This window comes from Trachinotus anak, unplaced genomic scaffold, assembly GCF_046630095.1.
Source record: "Trachinotus anak isolate AG129_WGS33_773 ecotype Australia unplaced genomic scaffold, CSIRO_AGI_Tana_v1 ptg000005l, whole genome shotgun sequence".
In the NCBI taxonomy this organism is placed as follows: domain Eukaryota; kingdom Metazoa; phylum Chordata; class Actinopteri; order Carangiformes; family Carangidae; genus Trachinotus; species Trachinotus anak.
Window position 1 is genome coordinate 18,897,077 of NW_027273856.1, and position 19,412 is coordinate 18,916,488.

Below are 19,412 nucleotides of genomic sequence, written 5' to 3' on the forward strand. Positions count from 1 at the left end.
ACACAAATACTTGCAGCACAGAAAAATGACAACATGTATCAAACTAACACACAATAGGAGCAGAAATGTACTGTGGTGTGCATGAAGTGCTTGTGCTGTATGTATAACCCTTAACCCTCTCATCTCCTGGATTGTTTTTTTTTTTCTTCTCTTCTTCACCTGGCTGTGTTTTATAACATCCTGTCTGGCCTCTTTGTCTGTCAGCCTGCTTGCTTAAAATGCAAACATGCTGCAAGGCTAGCAGATTCAACCCCAAAAGGTGGAAACACACTAACACAAACACACACACACAGATACACACACACACACACACACACACACACACACATTCAAGCACACACGCATTCTTTCATACACATGGTGTAGATGAAAAATGGCCCTTCTGTGCCCTGTTTTTTTTTTTTTTCCTGAGTTTCTCTTGCTGATGCATGCACTCTGTGTGTGTATGTGTGAGCTCTGTAAGAGTATTTTAATATGTGTGTGTGTTTGTGTGTGTGTGTGTGTGTGTGCTTTGTATGAATATGTGTATGAGTATGTGTGTGTACATGTGTGATGTCTGTGAAGAATGATGCGTGTCATCAGGCAAGCGAGAGGTTGTCACTAGGGGAGCGTTTCCATGCTAAGACGACCCTGGCCCTGCTTTGAACTCCTCCTAGGACGGCTGCCGGGCCCCCTCGGAGCACTTTAAGACATCCTGTACATAAGGGCGAAGTCGCATCATGACAACCTCTCCCTCTCTCCGTCTGTCTCTCTCTCTCTCTCCCTCTCTCTCAAAAACACTGTGTATAGAGATCACACAGTAAATATTTCATGAGACGATGTGAACGACAGCGACATCCTCAAACAGCTCTTTCTGTTTTTCTCGCCGTCCACTTCTGATCTCTTGGCTGTCATGTTTGTGGGCAGCACAGTCATATCACTATATTAGGCTGAAGATTTAGTCCTGCTTGTTTTTTGTGGGTGGGAGGCAACCTGCAAGCCTGATGTGATACCGATACTGAGTGTTTTTAACTGAAACAAAGAGCCTCTGGATTTTTGATGAAAGACTTACGATGAGATACCCGTTACTTTAGAACTGTCACACCTACATGCACAAGACTTTTTGTGGGTGTGAAAAAGTGTTAAAGTGCACAGGAGCATTTTAAAGTGATAAAATCAGTTTTTGTTGGGGTAATAGGCAACAAGGGATTTTCTTTTCACCTTGAATGAGTAATAGTGGTTTCTGGATGATAACCTGTGGTGCAACCTGCAAAACGGATCAGAAGTAACAATGACCTTTGTGCCCGAAGAGGTCAAATCTGCAACAATCGACACTTGTTTCACTGCTGCTGCTGCTGTGACACCACAGCTTCCACATCTCTCCACCGGTGTGGATTTAAAGGTGTCTTCTCTTCTCTTCATGTCTCTCTCTGTTTCTCCCCCCTCCATCTTTCTTTCTTTTTTTTTTTTTTTTTTTTTGCCCCACCACCCAATGCTCCTTTAATCACCTGGCTTGCTCTCATTTCCATATTAAATAGGCTTTAATCATGAAAAGCAATCAGGCTTTTGCATATTCATACCTTCCCCTGTACGCCGGCTTCCCTGTCTCGCTCCAGTGCCAAGCAGCCAGTAATCAGTAGGCAGGCGGCGTAATGCCATAGCCCCGGCCCATCGCATGAAAACACACACACTGCGTGAGTTAGAAATAACTTCACATGCTACTTACGTATTATCTCTACTCCGAGAGAGAGAGAGATAGAGGGAGAGGGAGAGGGGTAGAGATAAAAAAAGAAAGATGGCGAGACTGATCCCTGATTTGAGCTGCGAATATTTGTACAGAGGCTCAAGGAAAAGTCGATTTGCATAATGACTTTGTAGTTTTGCATTAATCACATTTGCATATGAAAATGCGTTAATTACTCCTGATGATTTTTTTTTAAAACTTGCTTCATTTGATGTCCAAGCTCTGGGGTTGTGATTAGGGGTTACATGGTGGCAGTTGTGTAGGTGGTGTGTGTTCGTGTGTGTGTGTGCGTGTATGTGTCTTATGTGTGTTCATTCATTTCTGGTGCAGTTTGTGTGTGTTTATGTGTTCTTACATGAGTGTTTTGAATCTTTGCCAAGGAATTTATCTTGTGTCTGCTGTAAGGCATGTGTGTCTATTTTTGTTTTATGTGTGTGTGTGTGTGTGTGTGTGTGTGTGTGTTTATATGTGTTTCTCAATTTCTTGGAGTGGCAAATATTTCCTTATTCCTCTGTGGGAAAAAAGAGGAGTACATTCCTCTCCCCACTGAATAAAGTGAACACACACTCACACTCACACATGATACAGTATCTCCTCCTCGTGTGTGTTTCTTTCCACAGTTGCAGTCGTGGAAAAGGGAAAGTGAGAAAAAAGATGAGGTGATATTAGAGTTATTTCACAGAGTTATATTTGGAGGCCTTGACTATGTTCCAAACATTCAACATTATAGATTACTAGTCTTTATATATAAAAGCTTTGCTTAAAAATAGAATAAAAGATGCTCTTGTATTTTAAAGCTTTTTCCTGCAGCAGTGCAGCACACAAACCTGGCTGGATTTTATTTTTGAGAATAATTTAAGCAATTTTTGAAAAAATAATTTAAATTAAAAAAACAAAACAAAAACATGACCCCTGCTGCATGTAACTCACTCTGTATAAATAGCTGCAGTAACCCCTGCACAGCAGCTTGTAGACAGGACCTACCTGAGTCTAAAAGGTGAATGAGTTACCACACAGAAATGTATTCATCTGTCAGTATAATTACAATGAAGTTTAATGTTTTATTTCTAACAAATTAATGAAAGAGTAAGCAACGTGTTTTGCTGCCTTTCCTAAGGTTTGCATATGAGCAGTGATGGTGATCCTATGGAAACATGACAAAAGAAAACTTTTGCCTTAGCTTAAAAAAAAAGGTAGAATAATGAAATAATTCCCCCATTGTAGTCTTCTTATTCTCCATTTATATGTCTCTGTCTAAGCATTTGGGTTCACATGTGTGTGTGTGTGTGTGTGTGCACATAATTACAGTATACATATTCTTGCCTGTCTATGGGCCCCTAGTATTGTTGGCCCATAACAGTGCACCTCAGACAGGACCACCCCAGGGGCCGTCTGACTCTGCTTGTGTCTGTCTGCCTGCTCTATCCAGCAGGGTCAACTAGGTCTATAAGGGAGCTGCTAAAATGGCACAGCTGCACGTGCACACTGCCACAGCCACCTGACACACACACACACACACACACACAGTTAGACATATACATTCACACATTTATGCAGAGAATGGAAACATGTATGCAGGAGTACACACACAGATAAGAGCCACACACACACACACACACACACACACACACACACACACACACACAAAAACATATGTGCATGCAGGAATGCATACAATGACTCCCCATCTCACATTAAGGCCTGCATCTCCCACCAAACACACTCATGCGCTCACAGACACACGCACGTACACACACAGCTTAAAGGCTCCCACATGAAGGCATCAAACGCTCCACAGTCAGCTTTATGGCACTCATATGGCAGCAGATTTGATATTTTCCTACCACAGCGGGGGAATAAAACTCGCCACTAATTTGGACTGCGAGCGCCACCGCTAACTTTCAGCATGTGCCGACTGACTGTGTCTTCCAGATGTGTGGACTCTTTGCTCCTTAACAGCCTTACTTAAGAGGCATTAGAAACCTCACACCCCGTCCCTGCTACGCATGGAGAGTGATGATGGCGCTCTGGTATTCAACACAAACACGCTGCTTTTTGTGTGGCGCTCTGAGCGAAGCGCTGATGTGAACGTCACGGTCTCGTTGCTATGGACCATAAGTTGTCTTGTGTCAGTGGGAATCTGTGAATGTGTTTATGCTCTTTGCATAAATAGCTATAATCAAGGTAATTTGACTGCTGCACTGTCGTTATTTGAGCTACCTCTGGCTTCTCCTCACTGTTGGGGACTTTTGATAACAGATGTGCTCTCATCAGTGCTGAGCAACAGAACAACTTTTACAAAGAGCTACTAATGTGCATGCACACTTTCAAACGCACATGCATGCAAGACCCTGAACCAGAACCTGCTGAGCAGCTTGTGCACCTTTCTCCTGCTCTGGAAACACTCCTCAGGACAGACATGCAGATAAAATCCTCATGTGTCTGTGTGTGTTCAGCTTTTGTGCAGCCTGCCACACATTAGTGCATAACATATAATACGCCCCTTTCAGGAGTAAATGGAGAGATTTTCTGACCGGGGCGTTCACTCTCGTTCTTCTATTGAAAAGTAGTATGTGTTTGCCTTTTGGGGGGGGGGGGGGGGGGGGGGCTACCATTAGTACTTGTGAAAAGGAAAAAAGATGGCGCTTGTTAGCCAGTCAGACAAGGGTAATCATACTTGCTACACTGTTGTTGTTCCTTTCCTCTTATCGTATTAGCTTCCTGCTCTGATTGGGTGGGATTGTGGGAGAAGAAAATGAGGAGACAGCGTTTATGGCCGTATTTTTCCTTTTACAGGCTGCTTCACCACAAGAGATATTGAAAGCCTTTCATGGTACACTTACGATTCCCCTTATTTCATCCACTTATTTGTCTTGAGCAATTACTCAGAGAGAGAGAGAGAGAGAGAGAGAGAGAGAGAGAGGGAGAAGACTAGACACAGACGAACACATGATGAACGTAAGCTGCTTTTATGTTGGTTTGTTACTTAACTGTAAATCACAGGTACAACAGGAGCAATATCTAGTTTACAAACAACATAGTATCTGAAGCCTTCATACACACTGAACCACACTCAACGGCCACTGTAGCTGCAAAAATTTAGAATTTCATTTTTATCTCATGGTAAAGAGTTACAAAAAATTAGGGAAACCCCCCCACAACATTATCTAACTTACCTATAATTATGCCGATAGATTTGGTTTAATCTGCCCAGGTTTTCAGATATCCGTCCTGGGGATTTCAGCCTCTGGCCCAGCACAAGAGAGATGAAGGGAATTTCATTTGTGTTGCTCAAACTTACTGAAAAAAAAGACTTTAATAGCAACATCTCTTCTGTAACAGTGTCCTTGTTACTAACAATAATGTCAACAGTTTTTATAGGGGCTTTTTTTTTCTTGGTAGAAAGTTTGGTTTCCAGTGAAAACTGTTTACAGCGACGTCTGCACACTATCCAGAGCACCAGCGACATTTCATCTGAAAACACACACTGATGTTGAACAGTTCAAACATATTTTTTCGATGCTGCGAGCACCGCAAAAATGTATGGATGGGTTGAGGCAAGTAAACCTGAGCAAATAAAACCAAAACTATTTGAATAGCTGCATTTTAAAAAAATATATTTTGGGTGGACAGACCCTGTATGAGAGGACGCGTACAGTTTTCCACCAGGCTTTATTAGATATGTTTTTTATTAACGTGTGTTACTCTTATGTTCACTTTACCCCATAAAACCTGTGCTTCCATCTACAAGTAAAAGGAAGAAACATCTGCTCTCCTCTGTTTCTTGGATGAAAGAGGACTTGCACTGTCATGTCCATAGATGGCATTGCAGACAGGGGAGTTAACTGCTTAAGGTTAAGGGGCGACGCTCTCCCTCTATACTGGTGTAATTCATACTTTTTCCAGAAAGCCCTCTTCTCTGTGTCTGTCTTTCCCTGAGCAGAACAGAGCAAGCCAAAATGAAATAAAGCCTAAGATGTTATCAGGGTGATTGGTGCCAGCGGAGCTTGTCTGGGCCTGTGGTCTGGCGGGGCAGCGCTGGCCCGTACCAGCGCTTGTATATGTGTGGGTGTGAGTGTGTTTGTGTGTGTGTGTGTGTGTGTGTGTGTGTCCTAAAGGCACTGGATAGATGAAAGCTTTCTTTAACCATAAGCTATGCAGGAGCCGTGCCAGAAGCAGGAAATGTATCAGCGTGATAACAGCCAGAAAGACAGAGAAAGAAAACGAGAGAGAGAGAAAGGGAGAAATGAGAGAGGGAGAGAGAGAGAGAGAGAGAGAGAGAGAGAGACAGGGAGAGGCCACACAGAACCCACAGGGGGAGGCCTGGGGCCAAACTCGGCCCCATCACACACACTCACATGTCACTTTATAAATATGTGTTGGGTGTGTATGTTGAGAGATGAACCTAAAGGTTGCTTTTATATGTGTGTATGGGTGTGTGTGGAGCATTTGAGGTTAGCTGCATGCCAAGAGACAGGCTGACACACCTGTGCGTGTTTTGGGACCCATAACAGAGAAAGAACAGAATTCACCTGGAGACATGACCGTTGCAATGTTGATAAAGCTGTGCCGCTGGCCTTCACAGTTCAAACCTTATAGACAAGATAGACAGATCAACGGGTAGATAGGAAGAACAAACAGTGTTGCAATATTGTTTGTAAAAGTTATAGGTGGTTACCTTTTGTACGTTCAACGTTTATTTCTGGGTAAACAGCAGATAGAGACAGAAAATGAATGAATGAAATCTGCATCATTTTTTAAGAGAGTTAGATGAGAAGATCATTCTCGTGTCTGTACACTGAATATGAAGCTACAGCCAACAGGCAGTTAGCTTAGCTTAGCATTAAGACTGGGAACAAGGGGAAACAGCTAGCCTGTGTCTCTCCAAAGGAGGCCAATCAGCACCTCTAAACCTCACTACTTAACATGTAATATCTTGTTTGTTTAAAAAAAAAAAAGTGTTAAAATGATGGGACAGTACAAACAGGAAGTCACTGCTCCGCGGCAAGAAATAGTCTGCGACATAAATCCCTGTATAACCACAGTTTTTGTCATCTCTACACTTTGGTTTTACCGCAGATCTAGCAGAGCAGTTAAATAGAGAGCGCTGAATGTCTCAGGTCCATTTATATTTTTAACACTCTCCCCTTTTGTTGCTTCAGTTTAGTAAGCTAACACTAATTAGATAGCTTGCAAAATGGTGTCAAATGATGCTCGTGCTCTCTCCTGCCTCACAGCCTCCGCTTTTTGTGTTGGAGCATGAGGAAAAAGCACTGTATCCTCTCCCAACCTCAAATAGCCAGAATTAAATATTAGGCTGGAGAAATTGTGGCGTAATGGCGAAATAGCTCATGAATGTTCAGGCTCTGTGCCGTTTCTGAAGCATGTGAGGGGCAAGTTTTATAGCAGGCTGATTGGGTTGGAAGGGCTTGTGTGCTGCATTCAGGGCCACGGTGGTATTTTCCTGTGGGCTGCTAGTTAAGTGGGACTGGCTGCTTGGCTCCAATGGGCAGAAGCCAGCTGGGGACCATTACTACTGCTGAAAGAATATAGCACCCTGTCACAGAATGGTAGGCCGAGATAAACACGCTGAGCATGGGCATATGGATGCATACAGTACATATACTTTGCCGTATACACACATACTGTACATCCCTTTTTTTATACTCTGACACACAGACACACCAAAGGCACTCACACACAGCGTATAAAGTGTGACAAGTCACTGCAGAAGGTGCAGCCTTAGAGGAATTTGCAAAAGGACATGTGCTTATCAGAGCCAGAGATGAGCGCTGTATCCCCTACGTGTAACGCTTTGCTTTTGTTTAATCTAATTCGTCAAGGATGAAAAAAAAAATAGAGACACATTTTCATTTTTCTTTTTTGAAAAAAAAAAAAAAACAGCACAATACATTTCAAGCAGTGTTTGTATAAAATGATTGATCCAATGAAAAATTTAATAAACCCACAAAACAGAATTCGCATGTCACTCATATGTCAAAGTCAATTTCCTATTCACTGCCAGTGAATAGGAAATTGACTTTCTGGACAAAGTGAGAGTCCCTGAGGGGTATAACTGGAGCTCATTTGGATGTAAAACCTCAAACAAACATTGTGTGAGTCCACAAAGTCAGTCTCCATTTCACTGTCAAAGCAGCTTCAGTTTTTGTCTTTTGATGCCATCACCTATCCAAACATTTAGTTTAGTTTTTTTTTTTTCCTTCATCTGTTGCATCATTGGGGACGTTTTCCCTAAAATATTCCCCCAACTATTTACTCTGTTTATCAGTGGTAGATTTTCCCTTTAATTCAGCATGCATGCACCCTTAGTAATGGCGCCAATGCTTCCTTTTTTCATTTTATGTGGTTTGTTTTCCCTGCTGTGTCATGGTAAAACGGCTAGGTGATGGAATGAGAGATTAAAGTGCTTGTACTGTTATTGAAAATGGAAATGCAGGTGATAAAGAAAAACAAAGCGTGCGTTTTCCTCCGTTCCCGTACTGCCTGTGATTCTCTCTTCTCCCCCTCTTTCACTGTCTTTCCTTCTTGTTCTTATTTTCCCTCCCTCCCACCGCCCTCCCTCTCTTACTTTCATCCCCTCCACCATCTTTGCTCCTCTCTCTTACATCTTCTCACAACCACAAGCACGACTGAGTGTCATCCATTTGTCAGCGTCACATGATAGACAGCAGACCCCACAAGAGTGTGTGTGCACAGACCCCCAAAAACACACACATGCATAGAGGCACTGGGACCAGTTAGGAGCTGATGGCGATGAGTCAGGCTCAGAGAAATGCCACAGAGAGCTTAGCTAATGCACTTTATGGAGCTCCCTTTTCTTTTGATTCTCCCTCTATCTTTTTTTTTTTTTTGTCTGTATCGCTCCCTTCTTCTCCCTCCCTCTTTCTCCCTCTTTGTCCTAGAAGCTGAGCCAAAAGTCGTAGCTCTTTACTGACAGAGAGGTCTTTCCAGTTATTTTTCACAGCGCGTCCCCTGTGCCCTAGCTGGGATAGGTTGCCTCATGGCGGTAACGTGCGCCCTCGGTTTGTGCTATATGAGAGCCTCTTCCACTCATGCATTGTTGTAGAGTTGGACTCGCTCAGTGTGTGTGTGTGTGAGTGTGTGTGTGTGTGTGTGCGTTTGTGTGTGTGTGTGCCTGTGATCAAGTTGTTGGAGATACCTGATCCCTTTTATTGTTCATTTGACCCGCATCCCAGGAGGCATGAGGGTCAGGGTGGAGCACACAGATACCTAGTACAGGTGCTTGGTGTGTCGATGGGGAGAAAGAGAAGACGGGGAGGGAGGGGAAAATGAAGAGATAAATATAGTTATAGGAAGTGAAATAGAAAATATTTTGAGCGTTTCTTTCAACCCCGTGCACTTTTCAGCAAACACATTAAGGAGCACTGTTTCTTTAAATCCTCTCTCGGGCTGTCAGGCATTTCAGCTGGTCATATTGGCTGCAGACACACACACACACGCACACACACACACACATACACACACACAGATGTATATGGTTAGCAGGCTAAAGCTGGTTTGAGTTAGCATGGAGCCAGTCACACTGTGTGAGAGCCTTACCCCCTGCCTGCTACTGCCACCCTCCACGGTCTCTCTCCTTCTTTCTGTCTCTCCATCTCCCTCTTTCTTTTACCACATATGTGTGACAGTCAGCTGCTGCTGCTCTCCGTGGCCATAGTTTACCATCCAAGGTCCCTACTCCCTGTGAGACACACATACACACACAGATGTACAGGGTCGATCTGCGTGGCCCCGTGTGTCTCCTGATTAGCCCCCTTCATGACAAACAAGCCATCAGAGCAGAGGGGAACGGAGCACAGAAAGAAGAAGGAGGAGGAGGAGGAGGGATGGATGGATGGGAGATGTGCTGAGGAGGAGGAGAGGAGCAGAGGTGTAGGAGGGCTGTGGAGGGGGGAGCGGGGGGGCAGGGGGTGAGGAGAGGAGAGGAGGCTGGGACCCCTGGGGACCCCTAGATCACAGCCATGCTAATGAGGAGCTGCTTTGCCAGCAGCAGAGGTGTCAGCTAACCCCTGACAGGTGCACACACGCGTACTCCCAGGGCCTGCGCTGGCGCGGGCACGCGTGTGTTTGTGGGAGTGTGCGTGCGTGCACAGAGAGGGTAGAGGAGAGGAGGGGCTGCAGGGGCAGGTTTCTGTCCCAGTGGCCTAGCCTGCGGGCGGCTTTGTTCTGTATGCAAATCTGTCGCCGTGGTGTTCTGTCGCCCTTGATGGAATGTCGGAGCAGTACAGCGAACCTGAACCCCAGGAATGCTGCAGTGCACACACACATATACAGTAGTTACACACGCACACACACACACGCGCGACACCTTACAGGAGCATATCCTCTGCTTCCCGACTCATCTCCTTGTTAACAACCACAACCTGCACTGTCTCTTGCTCCTACACTAACACAACATTATTTTACACAGTCCAAACTTTGCTCCCTGGATGTAATATGCCTCACTCTGAATGTGGTACAGTAGAGAAGTTGGCCGGCTGGTGTTTGGATTCTACTTATTTTCAATTAAGACTTTTTTTCCCTGAGCTCTGTGAGAGTAAATTTGGCATCAGTGAGCCTTCATTACCATCCACTCACTGTTCACTGTCAGCTGCGAAGCTCCAGTTTGCCCATCTTGTTGAAGGCTGAGCTTGTGGATTTTTGTTATTCTTCTGTGGTCTTATTATAAGTCCCTCTGGATTACAGCATCTGATAAAGGCCTCCGAAATGTAAGTGTAATATAAATGGAAGGAGCTCATGCTTCGAACTGTAAATCAGACTCATGCTGGAGGGATGGCATATGTGAATTCCTAAATTAAACACAAATCCACATGTCTGCACCATACGCCCGGTGTCTACTTCAGCCCCGCCAAGCTCACACCAACTTTTCTACACTGGCCATATGCGAACAGTCAATACCGTGGCTCCCCTTCATTCACTGGCATTTTGTTTGTACTTTTAAGGAAAAATAATGGCTATAAAAGGCAATCTGGAAAGAATAAAATCTGATGTAAAGCTCAGATCTTAGTCCCTGAAGACTGGGTTAATTGGCCCGGTGGTTTAGTAAAAAACCAACCCAGGAGAGAAGGAGAGCATTATTACTGGCCCACCTCAGCTCCACGCATGTGCCAATGTTTTAATAACTTCCTCCAGGCCTCCTGGCCCTTAGCCCTCGTTCTGCTGCACGGGGCAGGGCAAGAGCTGCCCCCGCCACGCTGCTCTCAGGTTTGTATTGTTTCTCTGTTTCATGGAAAAGTCTGGACACTTGGGCAGAAACATAACTGATAGTGAGTTTTTTTTTTTTCTCGAGGTGAATCCCATCACACTGCAGCATTTACAAGCAGTTTTGCTAGACCAATTACCAAAAGCAGCGCAATTCAGTGCGTAATGCAAGGGCATATCACAGAATCCTGCTGCGACTCCATTTCATTTAACCTCTCATCTCACATATTCACTGAAACTGAGTGTGTGTGTGTCAGTACATGTGTGTCTGTGTGCATATGGTGTGCCAGAGTAAATTGGGCGATTAGGTCCAGCATCAGTGATTGCGTGGAGAGGAGAATGTAACTGTTCTAACTGGTAGTTGACCTTGGCGGTCAGCGGTGGAGGGGTCCCTGCCTGCGTGTCAGGCAGACGACTGTAATTACCACAAACTGAAGCATGACACGGCCCACTGTGATTCTTTAATGAAGGCTTTTATTGGCTGGAGCACTGAGTGGTGACAAATACTCACACTCTCTCTCTATGTGTGTGTGTCTGTGTGTGTTTGTGTGTGTGGTTGAGACGAAAGAATGGAATGAGGATGTCTGCAAACTTGCAGTGTGTATCTTTCTGCGTGTCTCAGTGATAGATAAACATGGAGGTATCTATCTATCTATCTATCTATCTATCTGTCTATCTGTCTGATTTGCTATTCCAGTAACCCCCCCTCCCCGTTTTCCTCCCCTCCCCCTCCCTGCTTGCTTGTTTGAGAAGTTGATAAAATTTGTCTTATGCCGTCATTAGGCAGTAGCCATCAGCTGCCACTCTATTAGCTGCCACGCTTCCTTTAACAGCATATGGCTCGGCTGTGTAAGATATGACAAGATGCAAATGTGTTGCTGTTGCTGTAGCGGTGGTGGGGTGGAGAGCTGTGGGGGTGGGGGTATCTGATTGGGTAGCTTGTAGTATTGATGAGGCCATGTGCGCAGACCAAAATACAGAAGAGAGAGAAAAAAGAAAAAAAGAAAAAAACAATTTGATGAATTTAGCGAGATCATCAGTCCGTCTCCCAATCTCACATCTTCACTTCATATCGATTCTTGTGTGTTGATTGGATTATACAGCTCCCAAGTCTATAGACCCCTCTCAGTCCCTCGGGGCATGTAAATAGCCTCTGTGTGTGTCAGTGTGTGTGTGTGCTCAAGCACGCCTGGCCCTTAAAGTCCCTCCACCTCTCTTCTTACCCTCTCTCCTCCCCCTCCTCCCTTCCCTCTCTCGCTCTCTTCTCCCCATCCAAGCTGTTAAGCTGTCCAGCTCTCTGCTGCCAAGCGGTCGTGTGAAGCCCAGCCAAACTAAACACGGGCAGGCAGCCCGCCACTCGCCCCACACACACACACACACACACACACACACATACATGCTGAAAAATTATGTTCACATACGTGTCCACACACACGCACACACGCGCTCGTACACACACATTAGTAGCTGGAGTCAGGTCATGTCCCACCCCACACAAACAGCGAGAGTGACGGCTGCACCAGAGCCCCACTAATAGCAGAGAAAAACAGACAGAATCAGTAAATGAGCCCCTCATTAACTTTTTCTGACCCCGTCTCCCCTGGGGAAAGCCAAACCAATCACACCGCCAAATCAGCTTCCTGTACCAGACACTGATCCAACATCAGCTCTCGCTCATCTGCTCTGCACGGTACAAGGGTGCGGGCGTGCGCGTGTGTCTGTGTGTGAGGTGTGCTGCGAGAGAGGCGGGAGACGGAGAAGAAAAGTGAAAAGAAAACACTGCTGTGCTTGTATCAGTGTCTGCATGTGTGTTTTACATTCCATGACAATGGGTGGCTTTGAGACAGTCAGCCATCTTAAGGGCTCTTTTCTTGATCACGTAAGACTTTGGGCAGGAGTAACTCCTCCGTCTTTGTTTTCTCCCTCCGGGCTCTAGGCTTTGGGACCACCGTACCAACTTGACTCCACTTGCGGTAGCTGCTGATGATAAAGTAGATGCAGATGCCTTGCAAGCAAACACAGGACTGTGGAAATGCCTCTTCAGTGCTAGCCTGTGTTGAATTAGATGAATCCCAACCCCTGCTCTTTATATGAGTCACCAGCAGGCTGACAGGGCCACGCTACAGTGACTGATAGATTCATTTGGCATTATTAAGTCACGCCATTTAAAGGGGCAATTTGTCAGTGAGTGACGTACAGTTTGTGTGTGTGTGTGCAGCCACAACAGATCACTTTACTGTACTTGTTATTACACCAGTGACGTAGAGCTTTATTTAATGTGGATGCCGCGTTAAGACCGAAGGGGTCTTTACTGTTTGTCTCCATCACCTCGCCTGCCTTTCCCCTTTGTGTGTCTCTTTTTCTTTCTAATGCCACATCTCACCCTCCCTCCATCTCCCTCTCCCATATTTCCTTTTTCCCCATTGGTGTGTGTGTGTTTCTTTTTTTTTTTTTTTTTCTGTGGCTGCCTCCCCTGTCTCCATATGGAAATGACAGAGTAGACGAGATGGATCTGTGTATTAAAGCCTAGCTGACATTAGAATTAGCATAATGTGTCATGGCCTTAGGGCAGTACCTGCCATCTGCATTAGCCTGTAGACACACACACTCAAAATTTCATACGCACACAGACAAAGCCCATAGAAGACCCTCATACACAGACACACACAGAAAGCTAATATAACTGTACAATTAATTTCCCTAAACATAACTCTGCTAACGTCCCCGCTCACAGGTTGTTAATAAACAAGCAGGCGCTGTAAAGTAATATGCCGGTTTGAAATGTTGAATAAAATGTTTTTCTTTGCGTTTTTGATTAGCTTTGTACAACACTAATGATTTATTTCTCTCGCGGCCCACAGATAAAGATGAGCCATCCAGCTACATCTGCACTTCCTGTAAGCAGACCTTCACCAGCGCCTGGTTCCTGCTCCAGCATGCCCAGCACACTCACGGCATCCGCATCTACCTGGACAACCACCCAGTCAACTGCTCCCTCACTCCCCGCATGGCTCTGCCTCCACCCCCGGGTGCTGATGCCCTTCCCCGCTCCCCTCTTCCCACGTTCCTCGGTGACACCAACAACCCGTTCCACCTCCTCCGCATGGCCGCGCCCCTGCTCAGGGAACATCCCCCTCCTCCGGGGTACATGGAGACCCGGCTGCCTGCGACGCCCCCCTTTGTCAGCCCTCCTCCTCCCCCAAGACCCCCTCTAGAGAGGCTAGGCCCAGAGGAGATGGGGCTGCTGTCCCAGCACCCCAGTGCCTTTGAGAGGGTGATGCGGATGAACCCGATGGAGCCTCCTTCCATGGACTTCTCCCGACGACTGAGGGAGCTGGCAGGCAACACCACCAATAATGGGGGGCCCACGCCCCCTCTCTCGCCCAACCGTGTGCCACCCATGCACCGCCTGCTGAGTCCCACGCTTTTCCAGCCTGGCGCCAAGCCCCCGGCGTTTCTCACCTATGCCCCGCAGCCGCCCACCCCTCAGGGAGGACACGGTTCTTCCAGCCCTCCTGACAGCCAGGGCCAGAATCAGGCCCTGGGGAAAGCCAAATCCTGTGAGTTCTGTGGCAAGATTTTCAAGTTCCAGAGCAACCTGATCGTCCACAGGCGCAGTCACACAGGAGAGAGGCCGTACAAGTGTCATCTATGTGACCACGCCTGTTCCCAGGCGAGCAAGCTTAAACGGCACATGAAGACACATATGCACAACAAGTCCGGGTCCATGAGCGGCTCCCCGGAGCAGGGAAACAGAGGGGAGGCAGGAGAGGGTGAAGATAAGAGTAGAGAGGGAGATTCAAGAGGGATGGGGATGGACAATGAGGAAGAGGAAGAGGAAGAGGAGGAAGAAGAGGAGGAGGAAGAGGAAGAGGAGGAAGAAATGAGAAATGGAAGTCGGCCAGATTCCAACTTAAGTGAAGACTCACAGGAGTTCGGCCAGAATAGGGAGAATGGCCCACGACAGTCTCCTCAGGAGAAGCCCCTGAGCAGGGATCGAGTAAATGACAGTGGAGGGGTGGGCATCATGCACCCATACAACCATGTGGACAATCACCTGAGACTAAACCCTAATAAGAGAAGCCTGGAGAGACAACCTAATGGAGATGGTGGAGAGAGGGGTGAAGCAGAACGAGAGAGAGAGAACGAGAGGGAGCAGGACAGAGAGCGAGATGAGCAGGAGGACCAGAGGCCTGTGATGAATGGCAGAATCAGTGTATCTGAAGCAGACTCCTTCCCTGGGCTGTTCCAGCGTCGGCCCACCCCCATCACCAGCCTGAGCCCCTCCAACAACAAGAGGATCAAGATTGAGAAGGAACAGCTGGAGCTTCCCCCAGCCATACCCCTTATCTCCCCCGAGAATGTCTACTCTCAGCTGCTGGCTGGCTACGCTGCTTCACGCCACTTCATCAGAGAACCCTTTCTGGGATTCACCGATTCCCGTCAGTCGCCGTTCGCCACCTCGTCCGAGCACTCCTCCTCAGAGACAGGTAGCCTCCGCTTCTCCACCCCGCCTGGTGAGCTGATGGAAGGGGGGAGCGCCTCGGGCCGCAGCGGCAGCAGCACCCCTCACCTCCTGCGGGGCCCCGGACCGGGGAGGCCACCGAGCACCAAGGACAGGAGGAATGACACCTGCGAGTTCTGCGGCAAGGTGTTCAAGAACTGCAGCAACCTGACGGTGCACCGACGCAGCCACACGGGGGAACGGCCCTACAAGTGTGACCTGTGCAGCTACGCCTGCGCCCAGAGCTCCAAGCTGACGCGCCACATGAAGACCCACGGGCAGTTTGGGAAAGAGGTGTACCGCTGCGACATCTGCCACATGCCCTTCAGTGTCTACAGCACACTGGAGAAACACATGAAGAAATGGCATGGCGAACATTTGATGGCCAGTGAGGTCAAACTGGAGCAGGCGGACAGAGGTTAAAGCCACCAACCATTACATATACAGCCTACAGTGTACACAAGCAAACGCACACATACACACACACACACACACACACACACACACAAGCAAACACACACAAACGCACACAAATTCCCTATAACCACTTCTTCAGCTATGGGGCTTGGCTGGATAATCTCTCTCTTAAAAAAATTGAGACTGATTGATGTTCATTTTTTTTTTTTCTTGTCACAGAAACTGCCACCTGAGAATATAAACAAAGGGAAACTTTAATGAGAACTTGTCTGGAATGCCCAACTTGGTGTTTCTTGGCAAACTGTCTGAGGATTTTATCAGTTAGGAATCCATGGAGCCTTTCTACTGTGCAATAATTTCTGTATTTATTGGATTTTTGTAATGATATTTGGCATGTGCAGGTACATCTTTGTGGGATTTCATATGGAGTTAGTTTTGAAATGTGCTTAAAAAAAACTTTTTTTTTTTTCTAAAATGCGATAACTGGAAAGAAGTCACCCTTAATACAAAATTTCTTTTTTTTTCCTTTAAGGAAGCTTATTATCACGTGAGAGTAAAATTGTGTGAAGCGGTTAGCTTTTAAAAGTAAAAAAAATAATTGTTTTCTATATGAACTGCAGCAGCGGACTACAATCCATTCCCTCATACAGGCCTAAAGCACTGAATGTCAGCCTGACAATAAAACATCATGCTGGATTTTAAAAATCCAGCCCTGACCTGATAAGTTACTTTTAATTTATTCAGGGAATTTGTCCTTTTTTTAAAAAAAAAAAAAAAATATTGGCATGTGAATAATATCAAAATGTAGTTACTGTATTGCCGTCCTTGCTTCAGTTAGGACATAAATAACGGTTGCACTTAAAGGAGGTACCCTTAACTGATGCTCAGAACATTCCCAATGTAGGATTAAAGCAACATATTTAATATGTTGAATAAGTTGAGACTACTTGTGATTAATGTGAGAAGGAGAACAGTCCTGTTTATGGTTTGTAAATATATTCTTTTTTTTTTTTTATATGTTAAAGTAGCCCCCGACTGTATGTGAACAATGGCCTAAAATTAAACAATCAGAAGACCAGCTGCTTGCATCATCCACGGTATATGCTAAGTGTAACTACCATCCATTATTGCTTTATCAGACCCACTTGATTACCTCCCCCACCTCATGTGTGTGCTTAACTCAAAAGGCAGTTTGTTAAGCGAAAGCTACTTCAGCAATTGTAACACTCTCTGAATCTCTCCCCATCTCCCTCTCTAACTGGCGTGGCATCTCTCTCTCTCTTACTCTCTCTCTCTCTCTCTCTCTCCCTCTCTGACCCAGGTTGACTTCCCCTGTCCCCTTAGGACCCACAAAACGGTTCCAAATGAAATTCATATCAATATGTGTTAGTGTGTGTGCGTTCTTCTCTCTGCAGCGTGCTCTAAGCTTCTCTCCGACGGCGTCTTTTCACAGTTGACTAGCTCAGATTCATGCATTAGGGCGGCTTTTAAAAGGAAGCCTGTTCATTCGCCTCACAAAGTGATATGGGTTTAACTCCCAGTAACAGATTTTGAGACAGTGTGCATGTTCGTGACTTTTGGGGATTACGGTTTTTATTTTCTGCATCATTCATCCTGAAATGAATCTGGTGCAAAAAAAAAAAAAAAAAAAAAAGAGGCTATATGAGTTATGATAATTTTGAGCACAGCTGCACTAGGGGATGGCCGGGCGACCTTGAGTAGGGGCTATTCTTATGGTAAAAATGAAAGATTGGAAATGAGAAATGAAGAAGTGTGAGAAAGACATAGAGGGAGAGAGAGCAAGACCTTGACCAGGGAGAAGAGTCATTCAAATGAAATTGGAAGCATATGAAAAGTGTGTTGTTTTTTTTTTTTTTTTTTTTGTACCCAAATGCGCATCTAGTGGCCACATCTTATAATGGACCATCAGAGTGAGACAGAGTGAGCGTGACAGGGAGGGAGACAGCAGAGCCACATGAAAGGAGAATGAGACTACATCTTTCATTTCACAACTGCCATTCTCAGTCATCAAAAATCATCTTCACTTGAAAGTTTGACCTGCCTTTCTGGCCTATTGTCAGGTTTTGTGTGCGCCATTTTGTTGCGAAAGAAAAAAAAAGGGAATATAGGGGACCTTCAATGCAAATTCATCCTTTTGTGGTTTTTAAGAAAGGACGGGATGTCAAGGCCACAGCAGCTCTCCATAAGCTATTCAGTTACCACGTAGTTCAATATGTTAACACAAAGAGGGAGGACGGCTGAGGAGTTACGTTCAGCTTGCTTACACATGTTGATGCATGAGTGCAAAGAAAAAAAAAAAAAAAAGTCCTGTTGTAAATGCACAGTGTATTCATTCCAGGAGAATTCAGTTCAGAGTTAGGGCAAAATGAGCCGCACGACTATGAAATATATCACATTGAAACAATGAACAGTGGAACCCTGACAGAGATCCAAATCACACATGGACATTCAGTCTTACAATATGTTTACAGTGTTGAAGTATGCCATTAATGAAATACTCTGTGTAAGTGTTTAAAATGATAATAAAGTATTGTTTTCTCCAATGTTCTTTCAAATGTTTTTGAATGCCATAGCAGTTTTGTATGATTATCCTGGTGGAGGGATTTTATCTTCATGGATATGTTTCTGTATTTGTTCACTGTATGGGAAGATGAGTTTTTTTTTTTAATGTAATATTGCAGAATCATGCCAGATTATTATTTTTTTTTTCTAACAAGAGTGGTGCCATTATTGACTTCTGGTCTCTCCAGTCTTTTTTTTTTTTCCCTGTCGTTGGTTTGGTGAAGCTATCCCTCAAGGATGTAAAACTATTTTAAATGATTTTAAAAAAAATTAGAAGAACGAACTAAAAGCAGAACCTTCAGCAGGAGAATACAATGGTTTGTGAGGGAAATGCTTTTCCAAATTCATTCTACGAGACATTCATGGACATTGTGTTTTTCGCCGTTTTTTCCCCCATGGTGGGCTGAAGGTCGTGTGATGGCACTTACAGCTGTAATTTTAAATACATTTTCATATTTCACTTTTCACAACTTTCACTTACACTCTTTGTACAAAATAGTTTCCTTGTTCTTTTTGAGGGGAGTGCATCATTGTGGAAAAAAAGTGATTTCAGAACAGTACACATCTGCTGTTTTGAACATATATGTATTTTTGTAATGTGTTGAAAAATCAATACAAGAAAGCCAACACTTCAATAAATGTTGCAATTGCTCTATGACTGAAACAACTTTTCCTTCTGATTATTTCATCTTCTTTGCTGCAGATTATACCATCATAATCGTCTGTATCATCTTTCCTGTTCATTTTAAACTCACCTAAAGTGTCTTTGAGTACCATGAAAAGTGCTCTACAAATATAATGTATTATTATTATTATTATTATTATTATTATTACAAATAATATTGCAACAGCGATTGGGACCACTGCTACTTTCAGTGTGCAGTTATACTGTAACTAATATAACTAAAAACAAAGCTTTACAGTTGTAATCCACTGCATCCG

The 19,412-nt window shown here is 45.0% G+C and overlaps 2 protein-coding genes across 5 annotated transcripts in view; one reads left to right on the forward strand and one right to left on the reverse strand.

The window, feature by feature from the left end:
* The window catches only part of bcl11bb (BCL11 transcription factor B b), a 31,387-nt gene extending 12,259 nt beyond the window's left edge, over positions 1–19,128 (forward strand). For all 4 annotated transcript variants that reach the window (XM_071478699.1, XM_071478696.1, XM_071478697.1 and 1 more), the window contains one exon: positions 13,828–19,128. In XM_071478699.1, the coding sequence (XP_071334800.1) occupies positions 13,828–15,893 (2,066 nt within the window). In that variant the 3' untranslated portion in view covers positions 15,894–19,128. The remainder of the gene's footprint in view (positions 1–13,827) is intronic.
* The window catches only part of ccnk (cyclin K), a 263,741-nt gene that overhangs the window by 22,302 nt on the left and 222,027 nt on the right, over positions 1–19,412 (reverse strand). The window lies entirely within an intron of this gene.